The 24,519-nt window shown below is 34.9% G+C and overlaps 1 protein-coding gene across 1 annotated transcript; it reads right to left on the reverse strand.

Annotated features, from left to right (window-relative positions):
- Positions 1 to 5,608: 5,608 nt before the first annotated feature.
- Positions 5,609 to 24,519, reverse strand: LOC110616687. The gene is made up of 5 exons (XM_021759145.2): positions 24,367 to 24,519; positions 22,026 to 22,895; positions 19,314 to 19,434; positions 7,344 to 7,403; positions 5,609 to 7,254 (listed from the first exon to the last, which is right to left on the reverse strand). Exons 2-5 carry the CDS (start codon positions 22,733 to 22,735, stop codon positions 5,809 to 5,811), a joined length of 2,337 nt encoding a protein of 778 aa, XP_021614837.1. The 5' UTR covers positions 22,736 to 22,895; positions 24,367 to 24,519; the 3' UTR covers positions 5,609 to 5,808.

The raw sequence follows: 24,519 nt of genomic DNA on the forward strand, positions 1-24,519 counted from the left end.
GTAGATAACATAAAGTAACAGTTACTCTTCATCAGACATCTCTTTATCAGATGCATAATTTGGATTATTCATTATATTTCTTATCTCAGCTTCTGTGAGCTCACGATCCATCGCAGTTGCTTGCTCTTTTGCCATATTATACATGTAAAACCTGTAACGACGAAGCAGCAATCTATTGTTTTCTTTTCGAATGATACGTAGGCTCTCTTCATATACCCTTATATTATTCTTTATCATGTTAAGAGAATGACGTTTTATAATAGGAGCACACAATGAGTGCAAATCACCAACAAGTTTGTTTGATTCGTCATACCTGAAACTCCACTCTCTTCTCAAACCAGCATAATATTCTCTACGATCACCATGGTTCTCTTCCTTATAGTCGTCATTGAAATTTGGAAGCAACCACACTCGACCCTCTCTATTGAATGATGAACTTCCAGCCATTTTTCTATGATGACACAAGGATGCTAAATTTTCGTATTTATATACAATATGGATCACAATCATTACATGTCACATGCACTGCATTATTAAAATAATGACACTGTACTATTATCTTCTATGTGACTTCTCTGATAAATACTATAAAATTATGACGTGTACTACTATCTTGCATGTGACTTCTCTGATAAATACTACACAATTATGACGTGTATTATTATTTTGCATGCGACTTCTCTGATAAATACTACAAAATTATGACGTGTACTACTATCTTGCATGTGACTTCTCTGATAAATACTACACAATTATGACGTATACTATTATCTTGCATGTGACTTTTCTGATACATACTATAAAATTATGACATATACTATTACCTTGCATGTGACTTTTCTGATATATACTATAAAATTATGACATGTACTATAATATTGCATGTGACTTCTCCGATAAAATTGCAAGTTACTCTTACTTATGTTTTTAATGAAAATTATCATCAATTTATGACATATTTATTCACTTTTTATTTCACAGATATGACTGGCAGACAAAATTATCGTGATTACACGAGTCCGAGCCCTCTTGATCAGTCTTTATTGACACAACAGCGGTCTCATAGATCACAGTCGGTTTGGAATGAGGAGATTGAAAATGAGCCAATACATTGTAGGCGATCTGCGAGTGTTTTGAAGCAGGATTTTCACCCCCGTATTGAAGCCTATCTCATAATTTCTGGATTTTATGGTGTTGTCAGATTAGGCTTCTTTTCGCTGGATCATCATTTAATTACATCACTGGTTGAGAGATGGCGTCCTGAAACACACACATTTATGATGCCAGTGGGAGAGTGTACAATTACTCTCCAGGACATCGGTGTTATTTCCGGCCTACCTATTGATGGAAAAGCTGTTGTAGGTAATTCTATTATCAATTGGATGATGTACTGTCAAGATACTTTAGGACTCGTACCTCCCGGTAATATAATGTGGGGTAGCTCGTTGCCATTAAGTTGGTTAGTCAAAAATTTTAATGAGCTACCAGATGATGCTGATAAAGAAGTGGTCCAGAGATATGCCCGTGCTTACATTCTGCGGATCATTGGGGGTTCCTTATTCACTGATAGGAATTCTAGTAGGGTGAACCTAATATTTTTGCTGCTAATTGCTAATTTACATAGAGCATGCATGTATAGTTGGGGTTCAGCTTGTCTTGCCTGGTTATATCGAGAACTTTGTCGAGCCACTGATCCGAGAGTGTCTCAATTAGTTGGAGCTCTACACATCTTGCAAATATGGGCATGGGATAGATTTATTTCAATATCACCATCTATAAATATACGAGACCCACATAATGATGCTCCACTGGGAAGTCGGTTAGTATTATATGCTTATTATGACATTATTATAATTTGCATGTTACACATTTATATTAAATTCTTGTGTTTTTTTAATAATATTTTCAAGTGGAGTAATGCACGACGTATCACTTAAGCCGTAACACATGTCTTGACAGAAATACGCTATAAATTTTACAGAATGGGTGACCCAGAGGTATAATACGAATTATAGAATGTACTTCGATTATTTCTAAAAAATTTCTAATAAATATATATATTTTTTCATTTCAGATGGTATGGGAGCCATATTCCGATGAACTCCTTGCATCATTGTCATTATATTGCACGCAAGGACGCGACATTTGGAGAGCAGTGGTTCTCTTGATCTGCTTCCACGTGGTAGAATGGCATCAACCTGATAAAGTGTTGCGCCAATTCAGGATGCAACAACCAATACCACATCCACCAAGCTAGCCAGCTGATCTTCATAACACATCTCTATTATCATCCAACAATAATTGGATTACAATTCATGCACGTTGGATTGTCATTTGGGAAGATAGATGGCAAAGGTTGGTTGAAGCAGCACCATTAGATGGGCCACTATATTATCATTCAGAGTACCTAGAATGGTATAGACGAGTTTCTCGTTGATGGATATCGCATCATGGTGCAGCTATTGGCACTGTGGTAATATTTTATTGTTCATTACATTTTCATATGTTTTTTTTTAACATATCTATGTTTAATTATTGTTTTGCCAACATGAGGATGGTATCGAGAATATATATTTAATTAATCGACAGTTTCCTAATCCGGGCACAGATCTTATTGAAAGACAAACAACAACAATGTTCTATGCCATGGAGGAAGAGAAACGAATAACAGAGATACTATAACGACCCGAAAATCCGGACCGCTACCGGCGCTAAGATCCAGGTCGACTTAAGGTCGCCGGGACCCATAGCAAGCCTAACATACATCCTGTACAGTTAGTATAATCCCAAACATGATCAAACATAACCATAAAACATTTAAAACTTTACCTTTAACCAGTTTGACCTGTGTATGCACTATGACTGAACTCATAGAACCCCTAGGGTCAGCATACCCTATGTCAAACTCGGTCCAACACATATATCAACATAAAATAAAACTCATGTACAAAGGGATTAACCAACTCGGGCCAAGCACAATACTATAACTCTGAACATATAACATAATATCATTATGCAATACAACTCTTTTTACATCAATACATAACCTTACATTACATCATGTCCACTACTATTCTATTACATGTCATAACCATAACCATATCTTGTCGTCTTCCTGAACTACCTCTGACCCTGCAAGCCTGGGGTTAGGGGAGAGGGGTGAGCTAAAAAGCCCAGTGAGCAGAAACCATAAAAGAAAATAGTTCATTTTAACGTATGCTATCATGGAATGCGTCACATCACAAATATATCACCTAAAGGATGAATCTGTCACCAATAGCCCTCTACATATCAATCTCGTACCATAACAAGTCAACAATACTCTATGCCAGGGGCGATACGGCCACACCTGGACTTCACATACTCTATGCCAGGGGCGATACGGCCACACCTGGACTTCTCATACTCTATGCCAGGGGCGATACAGCCACACCTGGACTTCTCATCTCATATCATATCGTACATGCCATATCATATCATTTCATATCATGTCATAACATACTGAGGGCTAGAGGATCATCCAGTATCCATCCACATCATCATCATCGTATTATGCAATGCATCATATTCGTGAATTCTAATGCAAACAACCTACTATATCTCATGGCATTCATGATACATGGATCATGCTCAAATTTCATATTTCATTTATTTTAAAACTTAAGGTTTATTCCACTCACCTCTGGCTAGCTCTGACAAACTCTGTAGCAGCTGGCTCACTGCTGGGGTCCTCGGTTCCTCGGGTCCGAACCTACACAGGTGGACTCCAATGAGGGACCAAACATACATAAACATAACTCTAACATACTCCCCAAATACCCCCTAAAACATCATGAAAACATCTCATAAAATCATGCAAGAAATGGCTGGACAGGGCACTTTCGGCGGCAGGTTCGGCGGCCGAAAGTCCCTCCAGAGCCGAAAGTCAGGCAGGTTCGGCGGCACCTTCGGCGGCCGAAACTCCCAGACAGAGACGAAACTCATGCATGTTCGGCGGCACCTTCGGCGGCTGAAAGTCCCAGACAGAGACGAAAGTCTCCTTTCGGGGGCAACTTCGGCAGCCGAAAGGCCTGCCTCACCAGCCATGTTCGGCGGCCGAAAGTGCCTTCGGCTGCCGAACCTGGTTTCTGCCAAAGGGCAGAAACTTTGGCTCCTCTATGCACATTTGCCTCCCAACTCTCAAATCATGCATAAACTCAACCAAAACATGCAAAAATACATACAATGGTTCCTAGGGGCCTCAAACTAACTTAAACCCCAACTACAACACACAAGGACAACACAATCAACATACATTGTTCACCAAAACATCAAAACCCATAAACTCATCAACAAGCCTAAACATGCATCTCTACCCATAAAACAACTTAATGCTTGTTTAAAACACATAATAAGGGTGGATCCGAGCTTACCTCTTGAAGAAACGAGAGGAAAGGCGATCCTAGCTTGGAGATGGAGAGATTGAGCTCTTTGAACCTCCAAGTACCCAAAACTTGCTCTTTACTCACAGATCTTCAAAACAGAAGTTAAAACCCGTGAAAATCATGGAAGATCTAAGGAAAACACTCAAGATCGAGGGAGAGGTGGCGGAGACTCACCTTGGCCGACAACGGGGGAGAAAAAGCTCGCCCGTGCGGACCTAAGGGACTCTTTTATAGGTGGCTGGCCAGGCCACGTTCGGGGGCCGAATGTGCCTCCGGTTGGCCTGCCCAAGAAATTTGTTATGCTATGGTAAAATATAAGAATATAGAATTAGAATCATAGACATAGAATAGAAGTGGATGGCTTCGTATGAAATTGATGGCCCTCCTCTCGAGTGCGAAGACGACGATAACCTAGAGAAAGAAAGAATGAAATTTGCCAAAGATTTGGCTTCACGAGGCCTATCTACATTGATACATTTCCAAATCTTCATCTGAAAACCAGCCGCTTCCATCAACATAGTCACGCTCCGGTAATGGCAATCAGTTAGATATTTTCAAAATATTTGATCTGACCGATTTGGGTAGTATATAAAGAATTTAGAATGGGTTCGAAATGGGTCAAATTTAAAAATTATTACCCGTGATTGATTTAGATTTTAAATCTTTTAAGTACCCATTATTGGACCCGTTTTAGTGTGAAATGCTCAAGAAAAGAAAACTAAATTTTTAATATCCATTTTTATATCATTATTCAGTACTGACAGAACTCAAACTTGTGTTTATGTATCTATATAAAAAATTTTATAGCAACATATCAATGATTTCAAGGCTTGATCGACTCTCCCTGGGTGACAAGTCATGCTTATCGAAAACCATGCCTTCTAAAAGATACCACATAAGAAATGCAAGCAAATGCTGGCAGCTGCATGAATTCCTTGGGGGTGTCATTGAAGATGTCTATCCAGAGTTGCTTAGCATTCGTATTCCCTGAAATTCAGTTCTGAGACCAGCTGGTGAAGGCAACTATAACAGTGGCATTCATACAGAGGAATCATACATGCATGAAGGGTTCCTCAAAATTCAGACCAAATCATTTCTACTACTGCATAATTGATTTCCTGTTGGAGAAACTCCATTGCCCAGATGGTTAATTTCTGAACCAGCCCTGGGTTTATAGAGGGTAGTTTCAACTTGAGGGATTCCATGTTAAGCAAGCAAAATATCAAATAACATGACCAGATGTAAGATCCAAATTTTCTAGGCACATAAACCTGTAGCCTAACTAGTAACTCTATACAAATTCACAGAGCTATGAAAGCAAATGTCTTTCTATCAGGAGAAGCATATATACAATGTTCACACTTCTGCAAGTCTTCTCTAAATATCAGGGTCTCCAACTGCTTCGACCGTCAGGACGGACTGGAAGTTCAGCATCAAATGGGTGAAGAGGTGGTCTCAAAAGAGGATTAGAACTGAATCCCATAAAGGGATTGTGACCTTGTAGCATGTCTTTATTACAGGGTCTTGGTGATACTGGTTTCACATTCTGACCAATGATAAGAGGGAATTTCTGGGAAAAGGAAGGCAGATAGGCACCTGGACATGGAGGAGAGAAGAAGTGACTTGCAGGGCCACGAGGGAAACTTTCAGAAGTTGAGTTTGAAATTTGAGAGGACAATATAGCTCTTGATGGCATGGCTGTTTCAGGAACCACATGCCTGTGCCGCTTTGCGTTTGGCGGGCACCATTCAGGCATGTCATCACCATCATCAAAAAGATTTTTTGATCGGAGAATATCAGGTGTGCTTACTGGTAAACTAGTTTTGGTAGCCCATTTTTCTTCTAAGTTTGGAAGGGCTATAGTCTTGTCATATTCACAAACTTCTTTTTGCAGATGCATCCTCTGAATGGCATCATGTGGAAGCCTTCCCAAACCAAAATCTCCATGTCCTCTTTGATTGGAAGCTGGTATTGATTGCATAGTCGGTACCATGGACAGCAATGTCCTATTAATTTTCATATAATTTTCAGCTGGAAGTTTCTTCTCAATTGTAGCAGCATCTAACATCTTGCTTGCTGGAGCAGGTGAAATCCCACATGCAGCTCCGAAGTCAAATTCAGGAAGATCATCATCATCAGGAGCAGAGAAAGGTCCTTTCACAGTATCAGATGGCAATTGCAAGATGGCTCTATGAAATTCCATAGTTGGTTTAGGTTTCCCTTGGGGCCTGCGCATTACAGGAGCTTCAACCTGCAATGTTTGTCCTAAAATGGTAGAGGAACAGGCAGTATCAGTAGCAGAAGGAACTTGATGTCCTTTGGACATAGATGATGAATTGCTGAGCAAAGGAGATATCAGCGAACGACTAGCAACTGCAGAAGATTTAAGTAGTTCAGTTTGAACTTGACTGGTCTCAATAAGTTTGCATTCAACATTATCATTTCCTGCACTACCAAGAATTTTGCAATCAGTTCTGGTTTTGACTCGGATGAGTTCCTGACCTGGTTTTGTCTGGGGAATGCCTTTTTCATCTACCCTTTGTCTAGAAGAGACAGAAGAGGAATTGAGAGGCTGATCAGCCAGGGAATGTTTCATCCTCTCAGATTTCTTTACAACAGAATCAGAATCAGCAGACACTCGATTTCGTCTCCACACAACGCAGCCAATCAAGGAGTCTCGGTTATCTTCAACAGCAGTCATGCCCTTGAAGAACCCATGTTTTGCAAGTACTGTGATTATGCTGTCACTATGAGGACATACATAAAGATCAATACCCTGACAGAATTGTGCAAACCCAACCCTATCTCCTTTCTTGTAACCTTTAGCAACCTAAAAGTGGAGATGAGAAGACCCATTGATCATAAAGCTAAATAGTTCTTAACCCTGATTAAAATTCTCTTTATTTCATAACCACTCACCTCCTTCATGCCTGCCAATCCAGATTTAGAAGACTCTCCTTTGCAGTGAAGTGAGATCACCTGAATATGAATGAACAAAGTTGTTAGAAGCCTCATTTAGCTGAAACAAAATAGTTTCTTCTCTCAAATAGAGCTGTAAACGAGTATTGTAAATGATCTTAGCATAGCCGACTGCGAGCTACTGTAACATAATGGAGTATTATTGTCAAGAACATAAATGAAACATATTGTATTGTACTCCTTTAATAAATTTCTCCATACTTTTCTCAGAGCTAGATGATGTTTAGAAAAAATTTTCTAATTTTTCCAAATTAAGTTGAGATGAAATATAAATATATTGATCCATGTACTGTATAGCTTATTCAAAATTTTATTGGATGATAAAGGTGCATAAGCTTGGCTTGAAATCTGATCTCATTGAAAGGACATTGGGCATGGATATATAATTCCTATTTATTCAACTCAATTTTATGAACATATTTTTCTCAATAATATAATAAATTCTCTTGTCAACAATTCCACTAATTTCAACTTGAACAAGATTGTAATGCAACATGATATGCATTTAACATACAAAACTCTAAAGTAATATTTATTTAAAAGAAATATCTAAAATTTAATTTATTTTTTGTTTTTATAATATTATTAATTTTCCTTTAATATATGAAATTATTAGTACTGCTTTTTCTAATTATTAATCTGTCTTTTAGAAATAAATTATAAAGTGTGGCAGCTAGGAATCCCAATGATTTGTTTTGGGTAGCCATTAGTGATGATAAATAAATTAAGGGTAATTTCAGGTCTAATAAAATTCACAACTTAATTCCTGCTATGAGAAATAATTTAATTTTTAATATTTTATTTTGTTAATAAAATAATTTTTTTAACAAAATAATTCATCTGAATATTAAATTATCACAATTAAAATTAATATCTTTAATTTTAATAATTTATAGCAATTGAATCTTATAATTTTAAAATTTATAAGAATATAGTCCTTTGGGTTGACTTATAAATTGAATAACCATAAATTTAACAAAAACATTAATTTTATTAACAAAATAAAAATTCAAGAGCTAAATTATTTATTATTAAAAAGATAGTTTAAATTGTAAATTTTATTAAATTTTAAAATTATATTATAAATTACCTATAAATTAATGGGTCATTCCATACACATCAATCTCCAATTATCATGTCTCACACGTCATGCTGCCACCAACTTGTGAACGTTTAATGCAAGAATCCCTGTGCGTCGTGTACTCATGTGCAATATACTGATAACTTCTGTTGAGCCATCCACCATGTCGAGCTAATTGACGCAAACAAGATTATCTAAAGTTCCATTGTGATTTCGTTCAATTTTGAGTTTGAATTTCTACAGAATTTTAACGTGAGAATAAACTAGTCGTTTATAGTTGCGAAGATTTTTGGAGACTCAACTGAATTGAAAAATCGCATGTAACGGTTAATAACTGTTTAAATTGAGAACTGATTTTAATTACATATATTATTATCATTATATGCACCAATGTTATAATATGTATAAATTATAATTATTATATTATATGATAATTATGAATAATATGCAAATTATTATTACCTACTTTTTTTTAATAATTTAGTTATAAATATATTGAATCATTTAATCAATTTTAATTTCCAGTATATTATTATATTTATAATATATTTAATTTATTTATTACACATATATAATTAATAAATAGTGTAAATATTTTAATTTGCATTATATATATAATAACAGTAATGTAAATATGGCTTCTAAATAAAAAAAATTACATAAAATTGATTTAAGAACTAAAAACCGAATTAGAATCATCTCGAACCCTATAGAAACTCAATAACCGAGAATCATACTGAACAAAAACTGAAATAGTAAAAAATCAAACTGAAACTGCACTGACATTTCGATTCAATTCAGATTTCTAGTACACCAAAAGTGAAACTAGAACTGCACAACCCTAGTTTAAATAGTAATTTTATAATTAAAATTAAAATTTTAATTTTTAATGAAAAGTTTATAACCATTTGGAAGTTTTTTTTTTTTTTCTTTGTAATTTTTAAACCAAGCTATTCGATGCAGTTGAATCACCAGTTTATTCTGATTCAGGATAACCAATTCACAATATTAAAAACCCATGATTCTGAACTAAACCATAGCAATACGGTTTTAATTCAATTCGGTCACGATTTCGGTTTTGACCAATTTTAGTTTTGACCGAGGCCAAGTAAATTTTGAATGGTCTAAAGATACGGTTCAGAACCAGACTGTGGACATAACAAATGTAGAAAGCGTGCAGACAAATGATTTTCTTTCAAGCTACATGTATACCCGACTTTGATATTCTTAAAAATTAAGACACAACACCAGCTATATTTTAAACATAAATACGAAATTAAAATTATAATATACGATAAAATACGATTATATTCGATACAAATATAATTTTAATTTATTTCTCAACAGACAATACATTTAGGTATATAACTACATCATATGCATATATAAATTAACTAAAATTTAAGAACCATATCTTTTAACAAAGAACAACTAAGCCCTTTACACCGTTCAGCTCCGCTAGGGAGCTATAAGACACCAAGTCCAAAACTTATAACTTCTTTTAAGAGCATTTCTCTTCACATCATTATATATCTTTTAAAAAAGAAATTAGTAATCTATTTTGTAAATAGCATGTATTATAGGACATATATAATATGACAAGAAAATAAATTGTTTTGATCACGTGTCTCAGGAATGTCCAAGATCTAAAGCTCCTTCAATATGTGCAGAGGTTCGTCAGCGAAGTGTCGATGCAGTGGTGTTCAGTGTGTGCAATGTCAAAAGTGTCCAACACAGACATTTCACAAGAAATGAAGTGTCAATGCTTCATAGCTTTCAAGAAACCCAAGCTATTGGTGGAATTGACGTGTTAAAGACATTTAGAACAACTTTAAATCATATGACTAGCGACCTAACTTTAAATCATTTTATTTTTTGTTATTTAGTAAACCTAGAACAACCACTACACCATCTGTCTAATTTCATTCCAGAAAGATGTGATACCAGTGATAATTACGGACTCCCTTTTTTGGTGTCATTGACATCTTACGGACTCCCTTTTTTGGTGTCATTGACATAAAGAGATGTCGTAACTCATTTTTCAACTCATTTTCCAAACGAGTCGAATTTGAGTCAAACTTGAACTTAATATTTAGCTTGATCTCAATAATATTCAGCTTGTTAAAACTTATAAATTCGGCTTATTTTCTCGTGAAAACATTCACGAGAAAACTCAAGAACTGACTTGCGAACAAACTCCCAAATAAGCTCATGAATTACTTCAAGGGTTATTTATTTGTAGTTTGCCTAATTATTTATATTAATTTTATATTTTATAAATGTATAGTTATATTTACCTTGATGTTAATTTTTTCTAAAAATTATTTACTGTTTAAAATTATAGTATAATTATTAAAAAAATATTTAAATAAAATATAATAATTTATAATTTAATTTTAAATTTGTAATAAAAACAAGTTATAAATAATAATAATAATAAGAAAAAATAATAATGAAATTTCAAAATATTTAAATATTTAGTTTAATAAATTTTTAGGTCTAAAATTTATTTTAAATTTAAATAAGTTAAGCTCAAGTGAAGCTTTATTATAATTTTAACATGAGTTAAATTTATTTATTTAATTGAGCTTGACCTTTTAAATGAATTGAACTCAATTTAGCTTGTTAAAATGATAAATAAACTCCTTAAGAATCAAGTTCGAGTATGATATATTTTTTTTATGAATCCAGATTAGGCTCATGTATCAAGCTCGAACTCGAGCTCATATATTTCGTTATATAATTTGTTTAATAATTGAGCTTAACTTCTCAAAGCTCGATTCAGTTCGATTACACCTCGATTACACCTGTAGCGATTATCCACTCACCTCCAAACAGCTGTCTACACTAGTAATTCTGCATTCAGAATTTTTTTTTTATATATATACAATTTGCTTTTCCATTTACCAACTCGGCCATGTCTCGACTTCCATGAGTACAGCTAAAAACACTGCAAATTTTCAGATTCAGATTTTACATATTGGCTGTCCATGTTCCCATAGTTGTATTCCAAAACCTCCAAACATTCCACTACGGGGAACACATATGCGATAACATAAGTTTATCTCCACACAATCTCATCATCCAACCTGATAAGCCACCAAATCAGATGATATTAACAACTTAGGCTAAAGGTGTGCAGTAAACGGTTTTAAACTGAACCAATATATTTAGTTCTTCTTTTACGTGATTTTTTCAGGTCATACAGTTCCATTTGATTATTGATTTTAACAAACTAAAGGTTTCAGTTCAATTCAATTATTTTCGAAAAAAAAAAAGATAAAGAAAGATGAAACAAACCGAACAACTAAGGGCCTTCTTATATTCCTTTATGAGGGTTTATGAGTGTTGTCTGTAAAGCCCACAAGCCCAGGCCTCAATGCTTAAACATAAAGAAACCCTGCCCATGTCCATGCTCCATAAACATAAAGAATCAGAAACCCAGACCATTTGCTATTTCATTTCAGCAGATTTTGCTAACCTAAAACACGAAGCTTCTTTTCTCCTTCACTTTTCATCATTTCTTTGCACTGCCTACCAGCAGTAATGGCCATCACCCACCCAAAGTCCAAAGGCCATTCATCCTAGCCTCAATTCTTCCCTAGGGACCTATAACTTCACTTGCCCTTTATTTGGATTGAAGGAATTGGAGAGAAGAGAAAACAAAAGAAATTCAATTTCTACCCTTTTCTCTTGTTTGGACAAAAATTAGAGAGAAAAGAGGAGAGAGGAGGAGAAATTTGATGCCTCAATTTCCCTCCAGTAGCCCAAAATACTTGTGTCCAATTTGGAGACAAATGGAGAGAAATAGAAATCATTATATACCATTAGTGTTAAAATTACTTATATACCCTTTATGTCATGCAAAAAAAGAAAACCAAAACTTATAGCAATAAAGTAATTTCATTAGGAGAGAAAATTTTAGTTCTCCTCTACATCTAAACAATGGAAAAGAAATTTGATTTCTTTCCTTTTCTCTTCACTTTTCCTCTTTAATTTCTCCTCAATTCCATTGCACAATTAAGGATCCAAACGAAGGGTTATGTGTTCTTTGTTTTTCCCTCATCCTTTCCCTTCAAACTTCATCCCTTAGATTAGTAATATAGAAATCCCTAATTCATGCATCAATTGATCTTTCCCTTCAATATTCAATCTCAATTCGCCAGTCAAAGTCTCACACCACCATCATCCTCGAGTTCTGCTGTGCAACTTGCTCACCCTCAATGCTGCAGCCACGCCATGCATGCACTAACTGGCCAACTTTTGTAGCTTTTCCAGTGTTCAACTACCATGAATTGTGGTCTCTCCACTAGACCATAATAGCTTCAAGATCTCTCGCTCGACTAAAATTTTGTTGAAATTTTAAGTATTTTGTCGAACTATTTCATAAAAATTTGTTTATTTATTGTTTAAATTTTTCAAATGATGTAAATTTGTTATTGATGTATGATTGATAGAGTTTGTTCAATGATGAGGGGTAGTAGGAATATGGGCTTCGGATTAGGCATTGGGTACTAGATTGGTAAGGGAGGAAAAAACATTGTTTTGACATTCTGTTGAAAACCAAACCGAATCAATTGAGTTCAATTCAATTCGGTTTTAGTTCAATTCAATTCGGTTTTGGTTTCATAGTCTTGCAGTAACACAATTTTGGCAGTCAGTTCGGAAACTAATTGCACACCCTTAACATAGGCCATTCTAACTATCTGATTTTAACTTTACCTTTCCACCATTGGTTTTTAACACAAAAACATGCTCTCCCCCCTTATCTGCCACACCCGCTACCACTTCTAGCCAACTCTATTACATTTCAATTGACAATAAATTATGTACTTATATTGTTCTTTTTCTACCTCTTTGCCGGCAATTGGCTGTCAAAATGTTATGAATAAGGGGATGAGATGGGATGAGTAAGTTGACCAATTATTCTGTTATTTTTTTACAAGTTGATGTTAGTATAAATAGGACGGAACTACCTATAATGGAAAATTCCAGAATCAATAACAATGCAAACTTCTTTTCTCTTTCCTTCTACTCCTACTGTCCTTTCTTTCTATATTTTCTCTATAAAACTCTATTCTTTTCTGTGATTGAAACCTGTTACATGACAAGTTCTCTCCCCTATTCCAACCTTCCTTTCTTTCTCTCTTCTCTCTCTATTCGCTATTCTTTTCTGTGATTGGAAACCTCTTACATAACACAAATCACACCTCCTATTCATCAAAACATGGGATCACCGCAATGGGTTACCATAAACTACACTCTAGGCATTCTATGTATCTCTACCATATCTTAACTGAGATCTCCCCCATTCCCTCAAACAAGTTAAAAACAAGAGAGCATGGTTGGTGATACTAATAAATGGCTGTGTAGAACAACAAAGCGTGTCCACTGACTTCTAAATGGCCCCTGAAAATCACTTAGAACCTATCTCGCATTGAGGTTGGGGCCAGAAAAGCACTTCTCAAAAAGAACATAATTCCAGATACTGTTGAAAAAACAGTTTAGGAAAGTTGTTTTGTTAATTTGGTATTCTCACACAAAATTATATCAAAAAAATTTTTAATCAATTTTTAATATTTTATAACCAATATATTTAAAAATTCTTTTTTCAACAAAAACTCCAACAACAATGCCAAACAAACTCTTGTTCAGGATCAAGAATAGACAAGATGACAAGAACAGTATAAAACCTCAAGTTCTTGTCCTGGTCCAAAGTATTCAAAATCCTAAGAACAATTTTGGTCAAACCAACCTTGCCTTGGACGCTTTGACCTACAGCATAGCATGCCATGAATATCAGGGAGATTTTAAAATTTGCAATGAGTAGGAACAAATTTTCTGATAGAAGACTTTAAAAAAATTAGCCAATGGGTATGCTTGAAGTGGCTTTGCAACTACTTATGTCCCCCTTGGCTGTTCCAGCCATAAGCAGGCAAAAGCTTTTGAGATGCTTTTAGCCAAAGCATCCAAACTCCAAGTGTATCTTTAGACAGAGTTCAGGAGCCATCTTAGCCAAAAGCAGCAGCAAAACACCAAATAGGCCATGTTTGTGACTTTGAGGAGGGCTGCTGCCTAGAAAATTGTAAATTAAGGGTTTATCTGAGAGACAAGAAGTAATGCCTCACCTAGTAGAAGAAATTTGGTGGTGAAAGCATAGTCAAAATACAGCGAATTAAAGTTAAGGCTTTCCAGGACTGCAACTAAAACACAGAGAATTGAGGAGAAAAAAAAAGGAGAAAAATTTACAAACTCAACATGCATGAATCATTTTATTCTTTAGATTTACAAAGATTAGAATCTATAACTCCCAATTAGGAACTACAAAATTAGAAAGAAAAACAAAGAATCCTACAACTCATAATTATCCAGAAACCCCATATTTAGAACTACTTTACAATAAGTAACAGTATATGACACACAGAAGCAATACATGAGTAGTGCATGCGGGTCAACATCAGAAAATCTCATAGTGCTCGAAAATTTAAACTGCATATCAAAAGAGCTACTAAATTCTTTATTCCCTGTTGCATCACTAGTGTATTCATTTTGAGTATTTATATTCATATCTGAGTGTTGTAGCAATTGTGAATGACTTTTCAGAGTATCTAAAATATACTATCCACTTTTCTCTTTGTTTAATCCTTTTTCTAAAAATACTGCATTAAATCTATGAAGATCTGAGCCAGTCCAAGAAATTTTTTTTCAGAGGAGATACTGCATCGTGTTGAAATACTGAAATTTAAAACAGACAACTAAATGGTTGCATAGAGAAGCCTTGTATATAAGGGATCCTAACACCTAAATACTGTAAAGAAATGTCTTGTGAGTCGGTATGGAATTAGATGGAAAATATTTCAGTTGTAATACTATGCATTGTAATCCCTGTTTGACATAGCTTTTCTAGTCTTTTTTTATGCTTTGATTTGTTTATTTATTTTATTTTATTTGTTAAATACCAGCAAACAGACAATGCATCTTCTCCAATATTTCCTGTTTTTCTTTACTCCCTATAACATTTCAGAAAAAGAGAATGCAGACTAAGAAGCAAAGCCAACTAGACCTGGAGGAGAAAAAAAAAGTGTTTTGAACAATTGCTAATTGGATGACAATTTTCAGCATGATTCTTCAACAGTAATAGATAGCATTTTGGTGCATTAATCAGAGGTTTCATGGAATACAAATGAAACCCTGTGTTGACCAACACAGAAGGTTCCTAATTAGAAGGATTCAAATTTTTGGAATCCTAATTAAACTTGATTTAAGGAATATTATTCTTATTGTAAATATTTCTAATTTAGGTTGATTCTTTATGTATAAATACTCAAATTTTGTAAAGATCAATTTAATCAGAATAGAGTAACAAAAAATTCCTCTCAAATTCTACATGATATCAGAGCCTAGTTCTCAGATCTGCAGCTCCGGTATGTTAGTTTAAATTTTTTTTTCCGACAGCTTCTTAGGTCTCAAGACGCCGTCTTTAGATCACCTATTTAGAGTGAGTTGTTTGTGTCACCACCCCTACCAATCAAAACTGTAGCCCGAGATTGGCCTCCTGTCCAATTTCGGCGACCAGACAAAGCGCATGTAGCCCACACGCGCCTTCCTCTCTCTTCACTCCGACGCCATGCGCCAGCGCATGCGTCCTTTTATGACCATCTATTCTGACATTTGAGAACTTACTCAAACGGTCTCACTATCTGGTAATCATTGGTTTATTACTTTTGTTTATTGTTGCACTCGCATGGCTTGGTTTTATTTGATAAAGGCAAAGAGTGATGTGGTTTCTTGTTTTTAATTTTTTCACAAGATGATTTGTATTCAATTTGATATTAAGATAAAAATTTTGAGAACTGATAATGGTACAGAGTACATGGATAGCCATTTTTTTGCTTATCTAGAGTTTAATGAGATACTGCATCAAACTAGTTGTCCTTACACTAGTGCCCAAAATGGTGTTACTGAAAGAAAAAATAAACACCTATTAGAAGTAGCCCGATCTCTCCTTTTCACCATGAACCTACCAAAAACTTATTGGGGAGATGCAGTCTTAACCGCAGCTTATCTTATTAATAGAATGTCTCTCAAAGCTCTTGCCTTTAAAAGCGTGTTACAAGGGAAGAATGCTTATATTATTCCACCAAAAGTGTTTGGATGCACGTGTTTTATTCATACTAGAACAGGTGGAAAGCTCGATCTGAGAGCCATTAAATGTGTGTTTGTTGGGTAACCTCCCACACAGAAGGGTTACAAGTGTTACCACCTTCCATCTAGAAAATACTTTGCCAGTATGGATATTACATTTAGAGAGACTAAACCTTACTTCAGTACTACCCCTCACTTCTTCACCTCTTCAGGGGAGGACAACGAGAGAGAAGATGCTTCCTAATCCTATAACTCTAGAATGTTTTACTCTGGAAGAGACGATTATACAGGGGAGGGGGAGACTATTAGTGATCAGGAGACTACTATACAGGAGGAGACTATTGGTGACAAAGTTTGGCATTTGGATAAACCAGATTTAAGGAGATATTCAAGAAGAGACAAAACAAAAGCAGAAAAAGCCATTGTACAGCCTACTCAATATCGTGAATCTCTCTTCTCCATCTGGTGAGTCATCCCTAAACCTTGAGTCCTTTAATGATCTAAATAAACCAACTACTCAAAAGGAAGAAGTTAGATCTTGCACAAAACACTCTATTTCTAACTTTCTCTCTTATGATTCTTTGTCTCCATCCTATAAAGTCTTTACCTTGTCTATTTCCTCTGTGTATATTCCAAAAGATTGGAAGGAAGCTCTTGCAGATCCTAAGTGGAAAAGAGCAATAATTGAAGAGATGAAAGCACCGGCAAAAAAAGACCCGGAAGCTTGTCACTCTCCCACCTGGAAAGAAATTTGTTGGCTACAAATAGGTGTTCACTATGAAACACAAAGCAGATGGATCAATTGAAAAATTTAAGGCTAGACTAGTGGCCAAGGAATACACTCAAACCTATGGAGTGAATTATTAGGAGACATTTGCCCCTATTGCTAAAATGAACTCAATTAGAGTATTGCTATCTTGCGCTGTCAACCTTAACTGGGATCTCCAACAATTTGATATGACAAATGCATTTCACTAAGGAGACTTGGAGGAGGAAGTGTATATGGAAATTTCTCCTGGATTTGCTGATGAAAAAATACAAGAAAAGGTGTACAGGCTAAAGAAAGCTTTGTATGGGTTGAAACAGTCACCCAAAACTTAGTTTGATCGATTCAGTAGAGCTGATTTCCTTTGGCTATCAACAGAGCAATGTTGATCATATCCTATTTATCAAACATCACAATGGTAAAATTACTCTCCTTATAATATATATTGATGACATAGTAATGACAGCAGATAACACTGAAGAAATGACTAGACTAAAAATGATTTTGGCTCAGGAGTTCAGAATTAAAGGTCTAGAAAAACTGTAATATTTTCTGAAAATCGAGATTACGAGGTCCAAAAAGGAATCTTTGTTTCTCAAAGAAAATACATTCTGAATCTTTTAGAAGAAACCGGTATGTTAGGTTGCAAACCAGCAGAAACTCCCATTGAAAGCAATCACAAGCTACAAGCAGAGATTGGTGAATCAGTGGATATGGGCAGATATCAGAGGTTGGTAGGCAGACTGATTTACTTTTCGCATACTTGACCAGATATAGCATATGTAGTCAGCTTAGTCAGTCAGTTTAAGCATGATCCTCCTGAGTCTCACATGCAAGCTGTTTTTCGCATTTTGCGATACTTAAAATTTGTTCTTGAAAAAAGTCTCCTACTCTCTAAATACGGTCATCTTCACATACATTCATTCACAAATGCATATTGAACTGGATCCCTTGATGATAGAAGGTCGACTAGTAGTTACTGGACACTTGTGGGAGGAAACCTTGTCATTTGGAAAAGAAAAAGTAAAGTGTTATTGCTCGATCAAGTGCTGAGACGAAATATAGACCGATGGCACAAGGTGTTTGTGAACTCTTATGGTTGCACAGGTTATTAGAGGAATTGAAACTATTGGAAAGGGACAAACCCCTCTTATTCTGTGACAACAAAGCTGCCATCAGTATAGCTCATAATCCGATTCAACATGACCGAACAAAGCAAATAGAGATTAATCGACATTTCATTAAAGAGAAGTTAATAAATTGTGTCTTAAGGATGTGACTTCCGATGAACAACTAGCTAATGTATTTACCAAATGGCTCAACAACAATGTATTTATCAAAGGGCTCAACAACAAGACATATCATACCTTGGTTTGCAAGTTAGGCATGTATGATATCTATGCACCAACTTGAGAGGGAGTGTTGACCAACACAGAAGGTTCCTAATTAGGAGGATTTAAATCTTTGGAATCCTAATTAGACTTAATTTAAGAGATTTTATTCTTATCATAAATATTCCTAATTTAGATTCTTTGTGTATAAATACTCAAACCTTATAAAGATTAATTTAATCAGAATAGAATAAAAAAAAATTCCTCAAAAATTCTACACCCTCAATGAATGCTATAAAGAGCTCGAGCTCATATGAGATTAGCTTGACAACTATTAGATTAAATATTTGCATGTAGATTTTGTGCATGCATTATATAGACTTTAATTAATTATGCAAATCTTGATATAAATATTTGATCTAACGGCTATTAAGATAGTTCTCATATGAGGTTAAACTTATATTAGACTCACCACCCCTCAAAAGGACTATATATAAGATCCACAAAATTAATAATATTTGCATTTCTATGGAGTTATAAATGCAATTGCCTATTCAAAATGGCATGTAGTAGGAACATTATCTTACCATCAACCCTCGATTGCGTGAGCGAGAAAGATCTTGAATATATTTTTCAAAAGCCTCAAGTCTAACTTTCCCTTTGACTTCTACAACATTAGGCCACTTGCAAGCAGGCATCTTCTCTCCACTACATAAGAAAATAATAACGGGAAAAGTTAACAATAAAAATTTACTGCTCCATTCCAACCTACATGTATACAAAATTTATGATACCAAAGCAGCTGATTGGATGCTCTATATGGTGAATGCGTCGATTGTTGTTTAACCATTGAAGACCATCAAATTAGGATGCCAAACTTATGACCTCCAAAACAATCACACTAAAGCTTATAATTAGAATGTTCCCGTTGAAGAGCTTAATTTGGCTTTCAGGAAATTAGGGGGATAAAAAGGGATACATAGAACACCTAAACAGTTCATATTCCAAACTAAGTCATTGCACCGCAAAGGTAAAGATACACATTTACCATCAAGGTTCAGAATTTTTTTTTTTCTTTTCCAAACAGATGTGCCTAGCCTAAAAGTTTTCACACTTGAAATTATTGTGATTGATAATGATTGAATTCAATGGGAACTCTATTTCAATTTAACCCTCAAATTTCTATAACATGCAAGTTGGAAAATGGTAGATTTTGTAAACTGGATATTGCAATAAATCGAAATGCTTCCAGGGAATGTAGCTGAAACATATTGTGCAGATGAAGTTCTTCATATCCATCAATTTTTACACCTATATAAGAGGTTCATTGTCAAGCATAATTTCAATATTTGGAAGCATGATGTGAGACAATGTTTTAGGCTTAGAATTCAGGTGGCCATTGCTTCTAATAACATAGGTGGCCATTGCTTCTAATAACATGGGAATTAACAGAATAAATGGAAGGATTTAGCAGATATCTACAGGCTCCCTCTGAGAACTATTGTTCCTTGGCTTCTGTTGCAGACAATGGCATTAATCATTCACCATGTTTCAGGCTCTAGCCTCCAGGCTACTATTTTCAAGTTTCTATATCATACTCTGAGGGATAGCGGATTGGGTAATACTTCCATGTTTTGATTCCTTATATCACCATCAATCCTACATTTAATTACTATTGAAAAGAATTTTATAGACCTAAATCATCGACAATAAATTTATTTTGCTTCAAATCATATTTGATCAATTTAGACATTGAACTAATTACTAGTCTGTGTACTTTTGTTTATTGCAATCAATAACTAATCAACTAATTAATAAAGCATTTGCCTTGTTTTTTGGGACGTATGAAACTCTCTAAATAAGAAGTCATGAATGGAACAAACTCAGAATATTTGGCATCAGTTTACACTTAAATTGGTGCAACCACTTCAAAAATCAGTAGGTGTCTTTTTTTTTATTGTCTTTTTTCTTTCCTCTTTTTTTGAAGGCACAACTTTATTCTTGCAATTTGTCAAGCACTTCACCACCAAAAAAAGGAATGAAGACTGCCTCATTTTTATTCTTTTTTAATGGCAGTAAGAGGTTATTTTTGTTCATTTATCAACAACAGATAAGTTAAAACTTGATTTCATAACATTTTACAAGCTAGAACAAGGTTAAGAACAAATTAATGAAAAGGTATTTATGGACTGCATATCAATCTAGTTTGGTTACATTCTCACTCCCGTGAACAAATAAAGAGTATATTGAGGAGATATATTTTCTAAATAAGCTTGTAATATTATCTATATAGGTAACAAACATATGCAAACACAATAATTTATTATTTTACACTATAAGAATTGAGCACAATTTAGGTAAAACCATATGTAAGAACAATAATTGTTAATTTTACACCACAAGAATTTAGTACACTAGAGCTTGTCCTATGATATTGACTTAGTTTTTGTGTTTAGCAATGAGCTTGAGCTCAATTCAATAATTGTAAACACATATCAAACCAAACTTGAGCTAACTCAGAAAATCTTGAGCTTGTACCAATCAGAGTTCAAGAAATCAAAACTTGTTTTGACTTGAAGCATTCACAGCTTTACCCTAACCCTAAGTTCTAATAGATCAAACTCCAATTCAAATGACAAATTACCAAGTTGCTTTGACCCTTACTAGTTGCTATAAAATGGAAAATGTAATTAACCAGGCAACTCATTGAAAAGTAGATGGCTTTCCAGGAAAATTAAATGCAGTTTTAAGACTTTCATGCTGCATATATAGACGGTGCATTTGGGGTTGGCATTAACTTCACCTATGAGTTAATGGAATTGGAAAAAAAATTGACTACAACAGTTAATTATCTGCATCAAAGAAATTGATAGTTTTTCAAGTGGGCCAAATGGTTCTTTAGGCAAAAAAGACATTAAACTAGTAATACTTTTTATACCAGGAGAAATCTCCTTTTAATTCTTTATACTCTATTTTATCTTTGTGACAGGCGCACAGGTTGACCTTTTTTTTTGTTTTTTCCACTCATACAAACTATTCTTCAATTTAGTAATGCTTTTGTACAATGAAGTCCCATTTAACATTCTACAATTAACCTTAATAAATTCATTTTTCATTAAAATATTTAATAACCACAGCTAAGACTAATATATGGTTTATATTTGGACATATATAAATATGCAATTTTGAAACTGGATGCAACACTATTAGCAGAATTTTCAAAAGTAGCTGAGGAAAGAAGTGTAACACATAAATTGAAATATTTATAATGAAGCTGAATTTTCAAAATTAGCTTAAACCTTTTAAAGGAGGCTATAGCTGACACAGTTACAGAGGAATTTAGCTGAAGGGATCCATCCCAGACCTTCTCAGCAACTATTGGAGCTAATTTTCTGGCATGCGATTTGCTTTTCCCATCTAGTGATTCAGAAGACACAACACCTATGCCATTTATTTCATTTCCCTTACCATCCTTAAGAACATTATTAGCAGAATTATTTTCATTTCTTTGAGAAATCATCTCTTCCAATGAATGCCTGGACTTGTCCATATCTGCTCCTGTTTTCTTCATAATTGGGACACTGACAACTCCTTGACCTCGATAATTTACTCCAACATTATCTATGAATCCAGTAACTAAAGAACCATTGTTAGAATGTACATCATTGTTTGATGGCCTATCATTCTCATTCTGTTCAATGCAAGATGAAGTCGCAGATAAAGTTGTGCCAACAGTTGAGGCATCAACAATTTTTATGGCATTTGAACCGTTCTTCTCCCCATGACATGATTTCTCATGTAAATGTCCCCCAAGCCCATTATGGCTAGCATTATTTTGGTGCAAAACTTGTAAGGGTCCTAAACTTTCAGATGTTGAACTGAAAGAAACTGTATCCACAGACCGAGGAAGAGAATTTCCATGACTATTTATCAGGCTTAACTCCCTAGAAAAGTCATGCTGATATGTCGTAAACTTTCTCTTTCTTGTTAAATCAAATGGAAAATTCATATCTTCCTGAGCAAGGGTAGAAGCATCTTCTTATGGGTACTTGAAAACCTGTTAAAAGGATGCATCATCCAACATTGTGCTCCCTTGTGTTAAAAGCTATTTGAAATAAAATCTCCCTAATGACATTAGAGAGCACCAGTCACCTTTCTAACCTTTGTACCTGATCCATAAAAAAAAAAAAAAAAAAAAAAAGAAAAGAAAACTCATCAATACCAAATAAACCAAATTTCCAGTAATGCTACTGTTTTTAATGATCTGGATATGAGATTATAAGATATATGATAAATATATGTCAACAACTACACCGCAATTGAGTGCATCCCATGTACACTAGAAATATCTGCACATGAATCCACCAGTAGAAGACCAGAAAAATAAATGTGTCCACTTATGTTGAAAAAATTTCCTGTTGGTCATAAGCAAAGATTGTGTAATAATTTCTAGTTACTCCCACAATGGTGTTTCAATATTCTCACAACCTTCAAATCTCTCCCTCCAAGTTATCCACAAGATGGCCAGCCGAATCATATCCCACTGAATTCCATCCAAGCTATAACATAGCTGTGAATAAGTTATATATGTTATCTGATTCACTTCCTGAAAGCAGGGCTAGCATGCCTAACAGGAGATATATAACCCCGCATTGACGCAACAGATACAATGACATCTTTTTATACTATTCATCTTCCTGCTCCTACTAATGCTACAGCTTTCAGTGGCATTGCTTGACTTTTAATTTTCTAGAAACCACTTTTAGTTTGCAAATGAGACAAGTTTTCAGATTTTCCACAGGATATTCCGAGTTCCTGGCTCAGTCTAAATTTATATAAATCTTCACATTTTAGCTTTGACAATCACGGGTTCACACTTCCAACACAAGCTTTCATGAACCCAAAAATTTGGAGGCATCAATGGCAGTACTAACAATTTGATTTCCAGTCTAGATAACTGAAAACCCTCACGCTATGTTTGAACAAGTTATTTAGAGTTGATGTGGATATGATGAGGCACACCTTTTTGGGACGTCGGCAACATTCTTAGACCATTGACTGATGGAAGAGGTATCGGAAAAAATAAACTAGTTAAGCACATTTAACCAGAGACAGATGGGTTTCAGAAAATAAAAAATTCGGTCCCCTGAGTTGGACTCTAACTAAACTTCCAGAGACTTCAATCCTACATCAGCACCTATCTATAACTTAACGAAAGAACTGAAACCACATTACAGGCATAGCACAGGACCATGTCAAGTAATCTAGCTCTAAGAGGAAGAAAAAAATGAAATTTACGTATCAAAAGCACTTTGATCTGATCATTGACCGTTGAGATTCGCAATTATAACTAAGTGAAGTTGGATCCCAAAAATAAGTCAGATTAAACGAAATCTTGACCCAAATTTTACAGAAAATCAAAATTTCAGGCGATTAATAGCATCAAGTTAAGACCAGTTCACCAGTCCACGGTTAATCTTCCATTCATCTCCCTCAATTCACCATTAAACACGAAAAACTGTGAGAGGGAAAAGACAAAGCGATTTACAGAGATAAAAGGGCCATGCAAATTGCAAATTGCAAATTCCGTAAAGATTGAAAAAGAAGAAAGGAAAATAAAGAAGAAATAGATTTGCTTGCCTTGAGCATCAAGAGAATCAGGCGTACGAGAAGAAGTAACTGTGCGGAGAGAAGAAGCTGTGGAATTTTTTCTTCGCAATTTCGTTGTTAGGGTTCATCAGTTGTCAGTTCATTATAGTTTTGGAACTCAATCGGTTCATTTGATCAAAGACC

Source organism: Manihot esculenta, chromosome 6, assembly GCF_001659605.2.
Source record: "Manihot esculenta cultivar AM560-2 chromosome 6, M.esculenta_v8, whole genome shotgun sequence".
In the NCBI taxonomy this organism is placed as follows: Eukaryota; Viridiplantae; Streptophyta; class Magnoliopsida; order Malpighiales; family Euphorbiaceae; genus Manihot; species Manihot esculenta.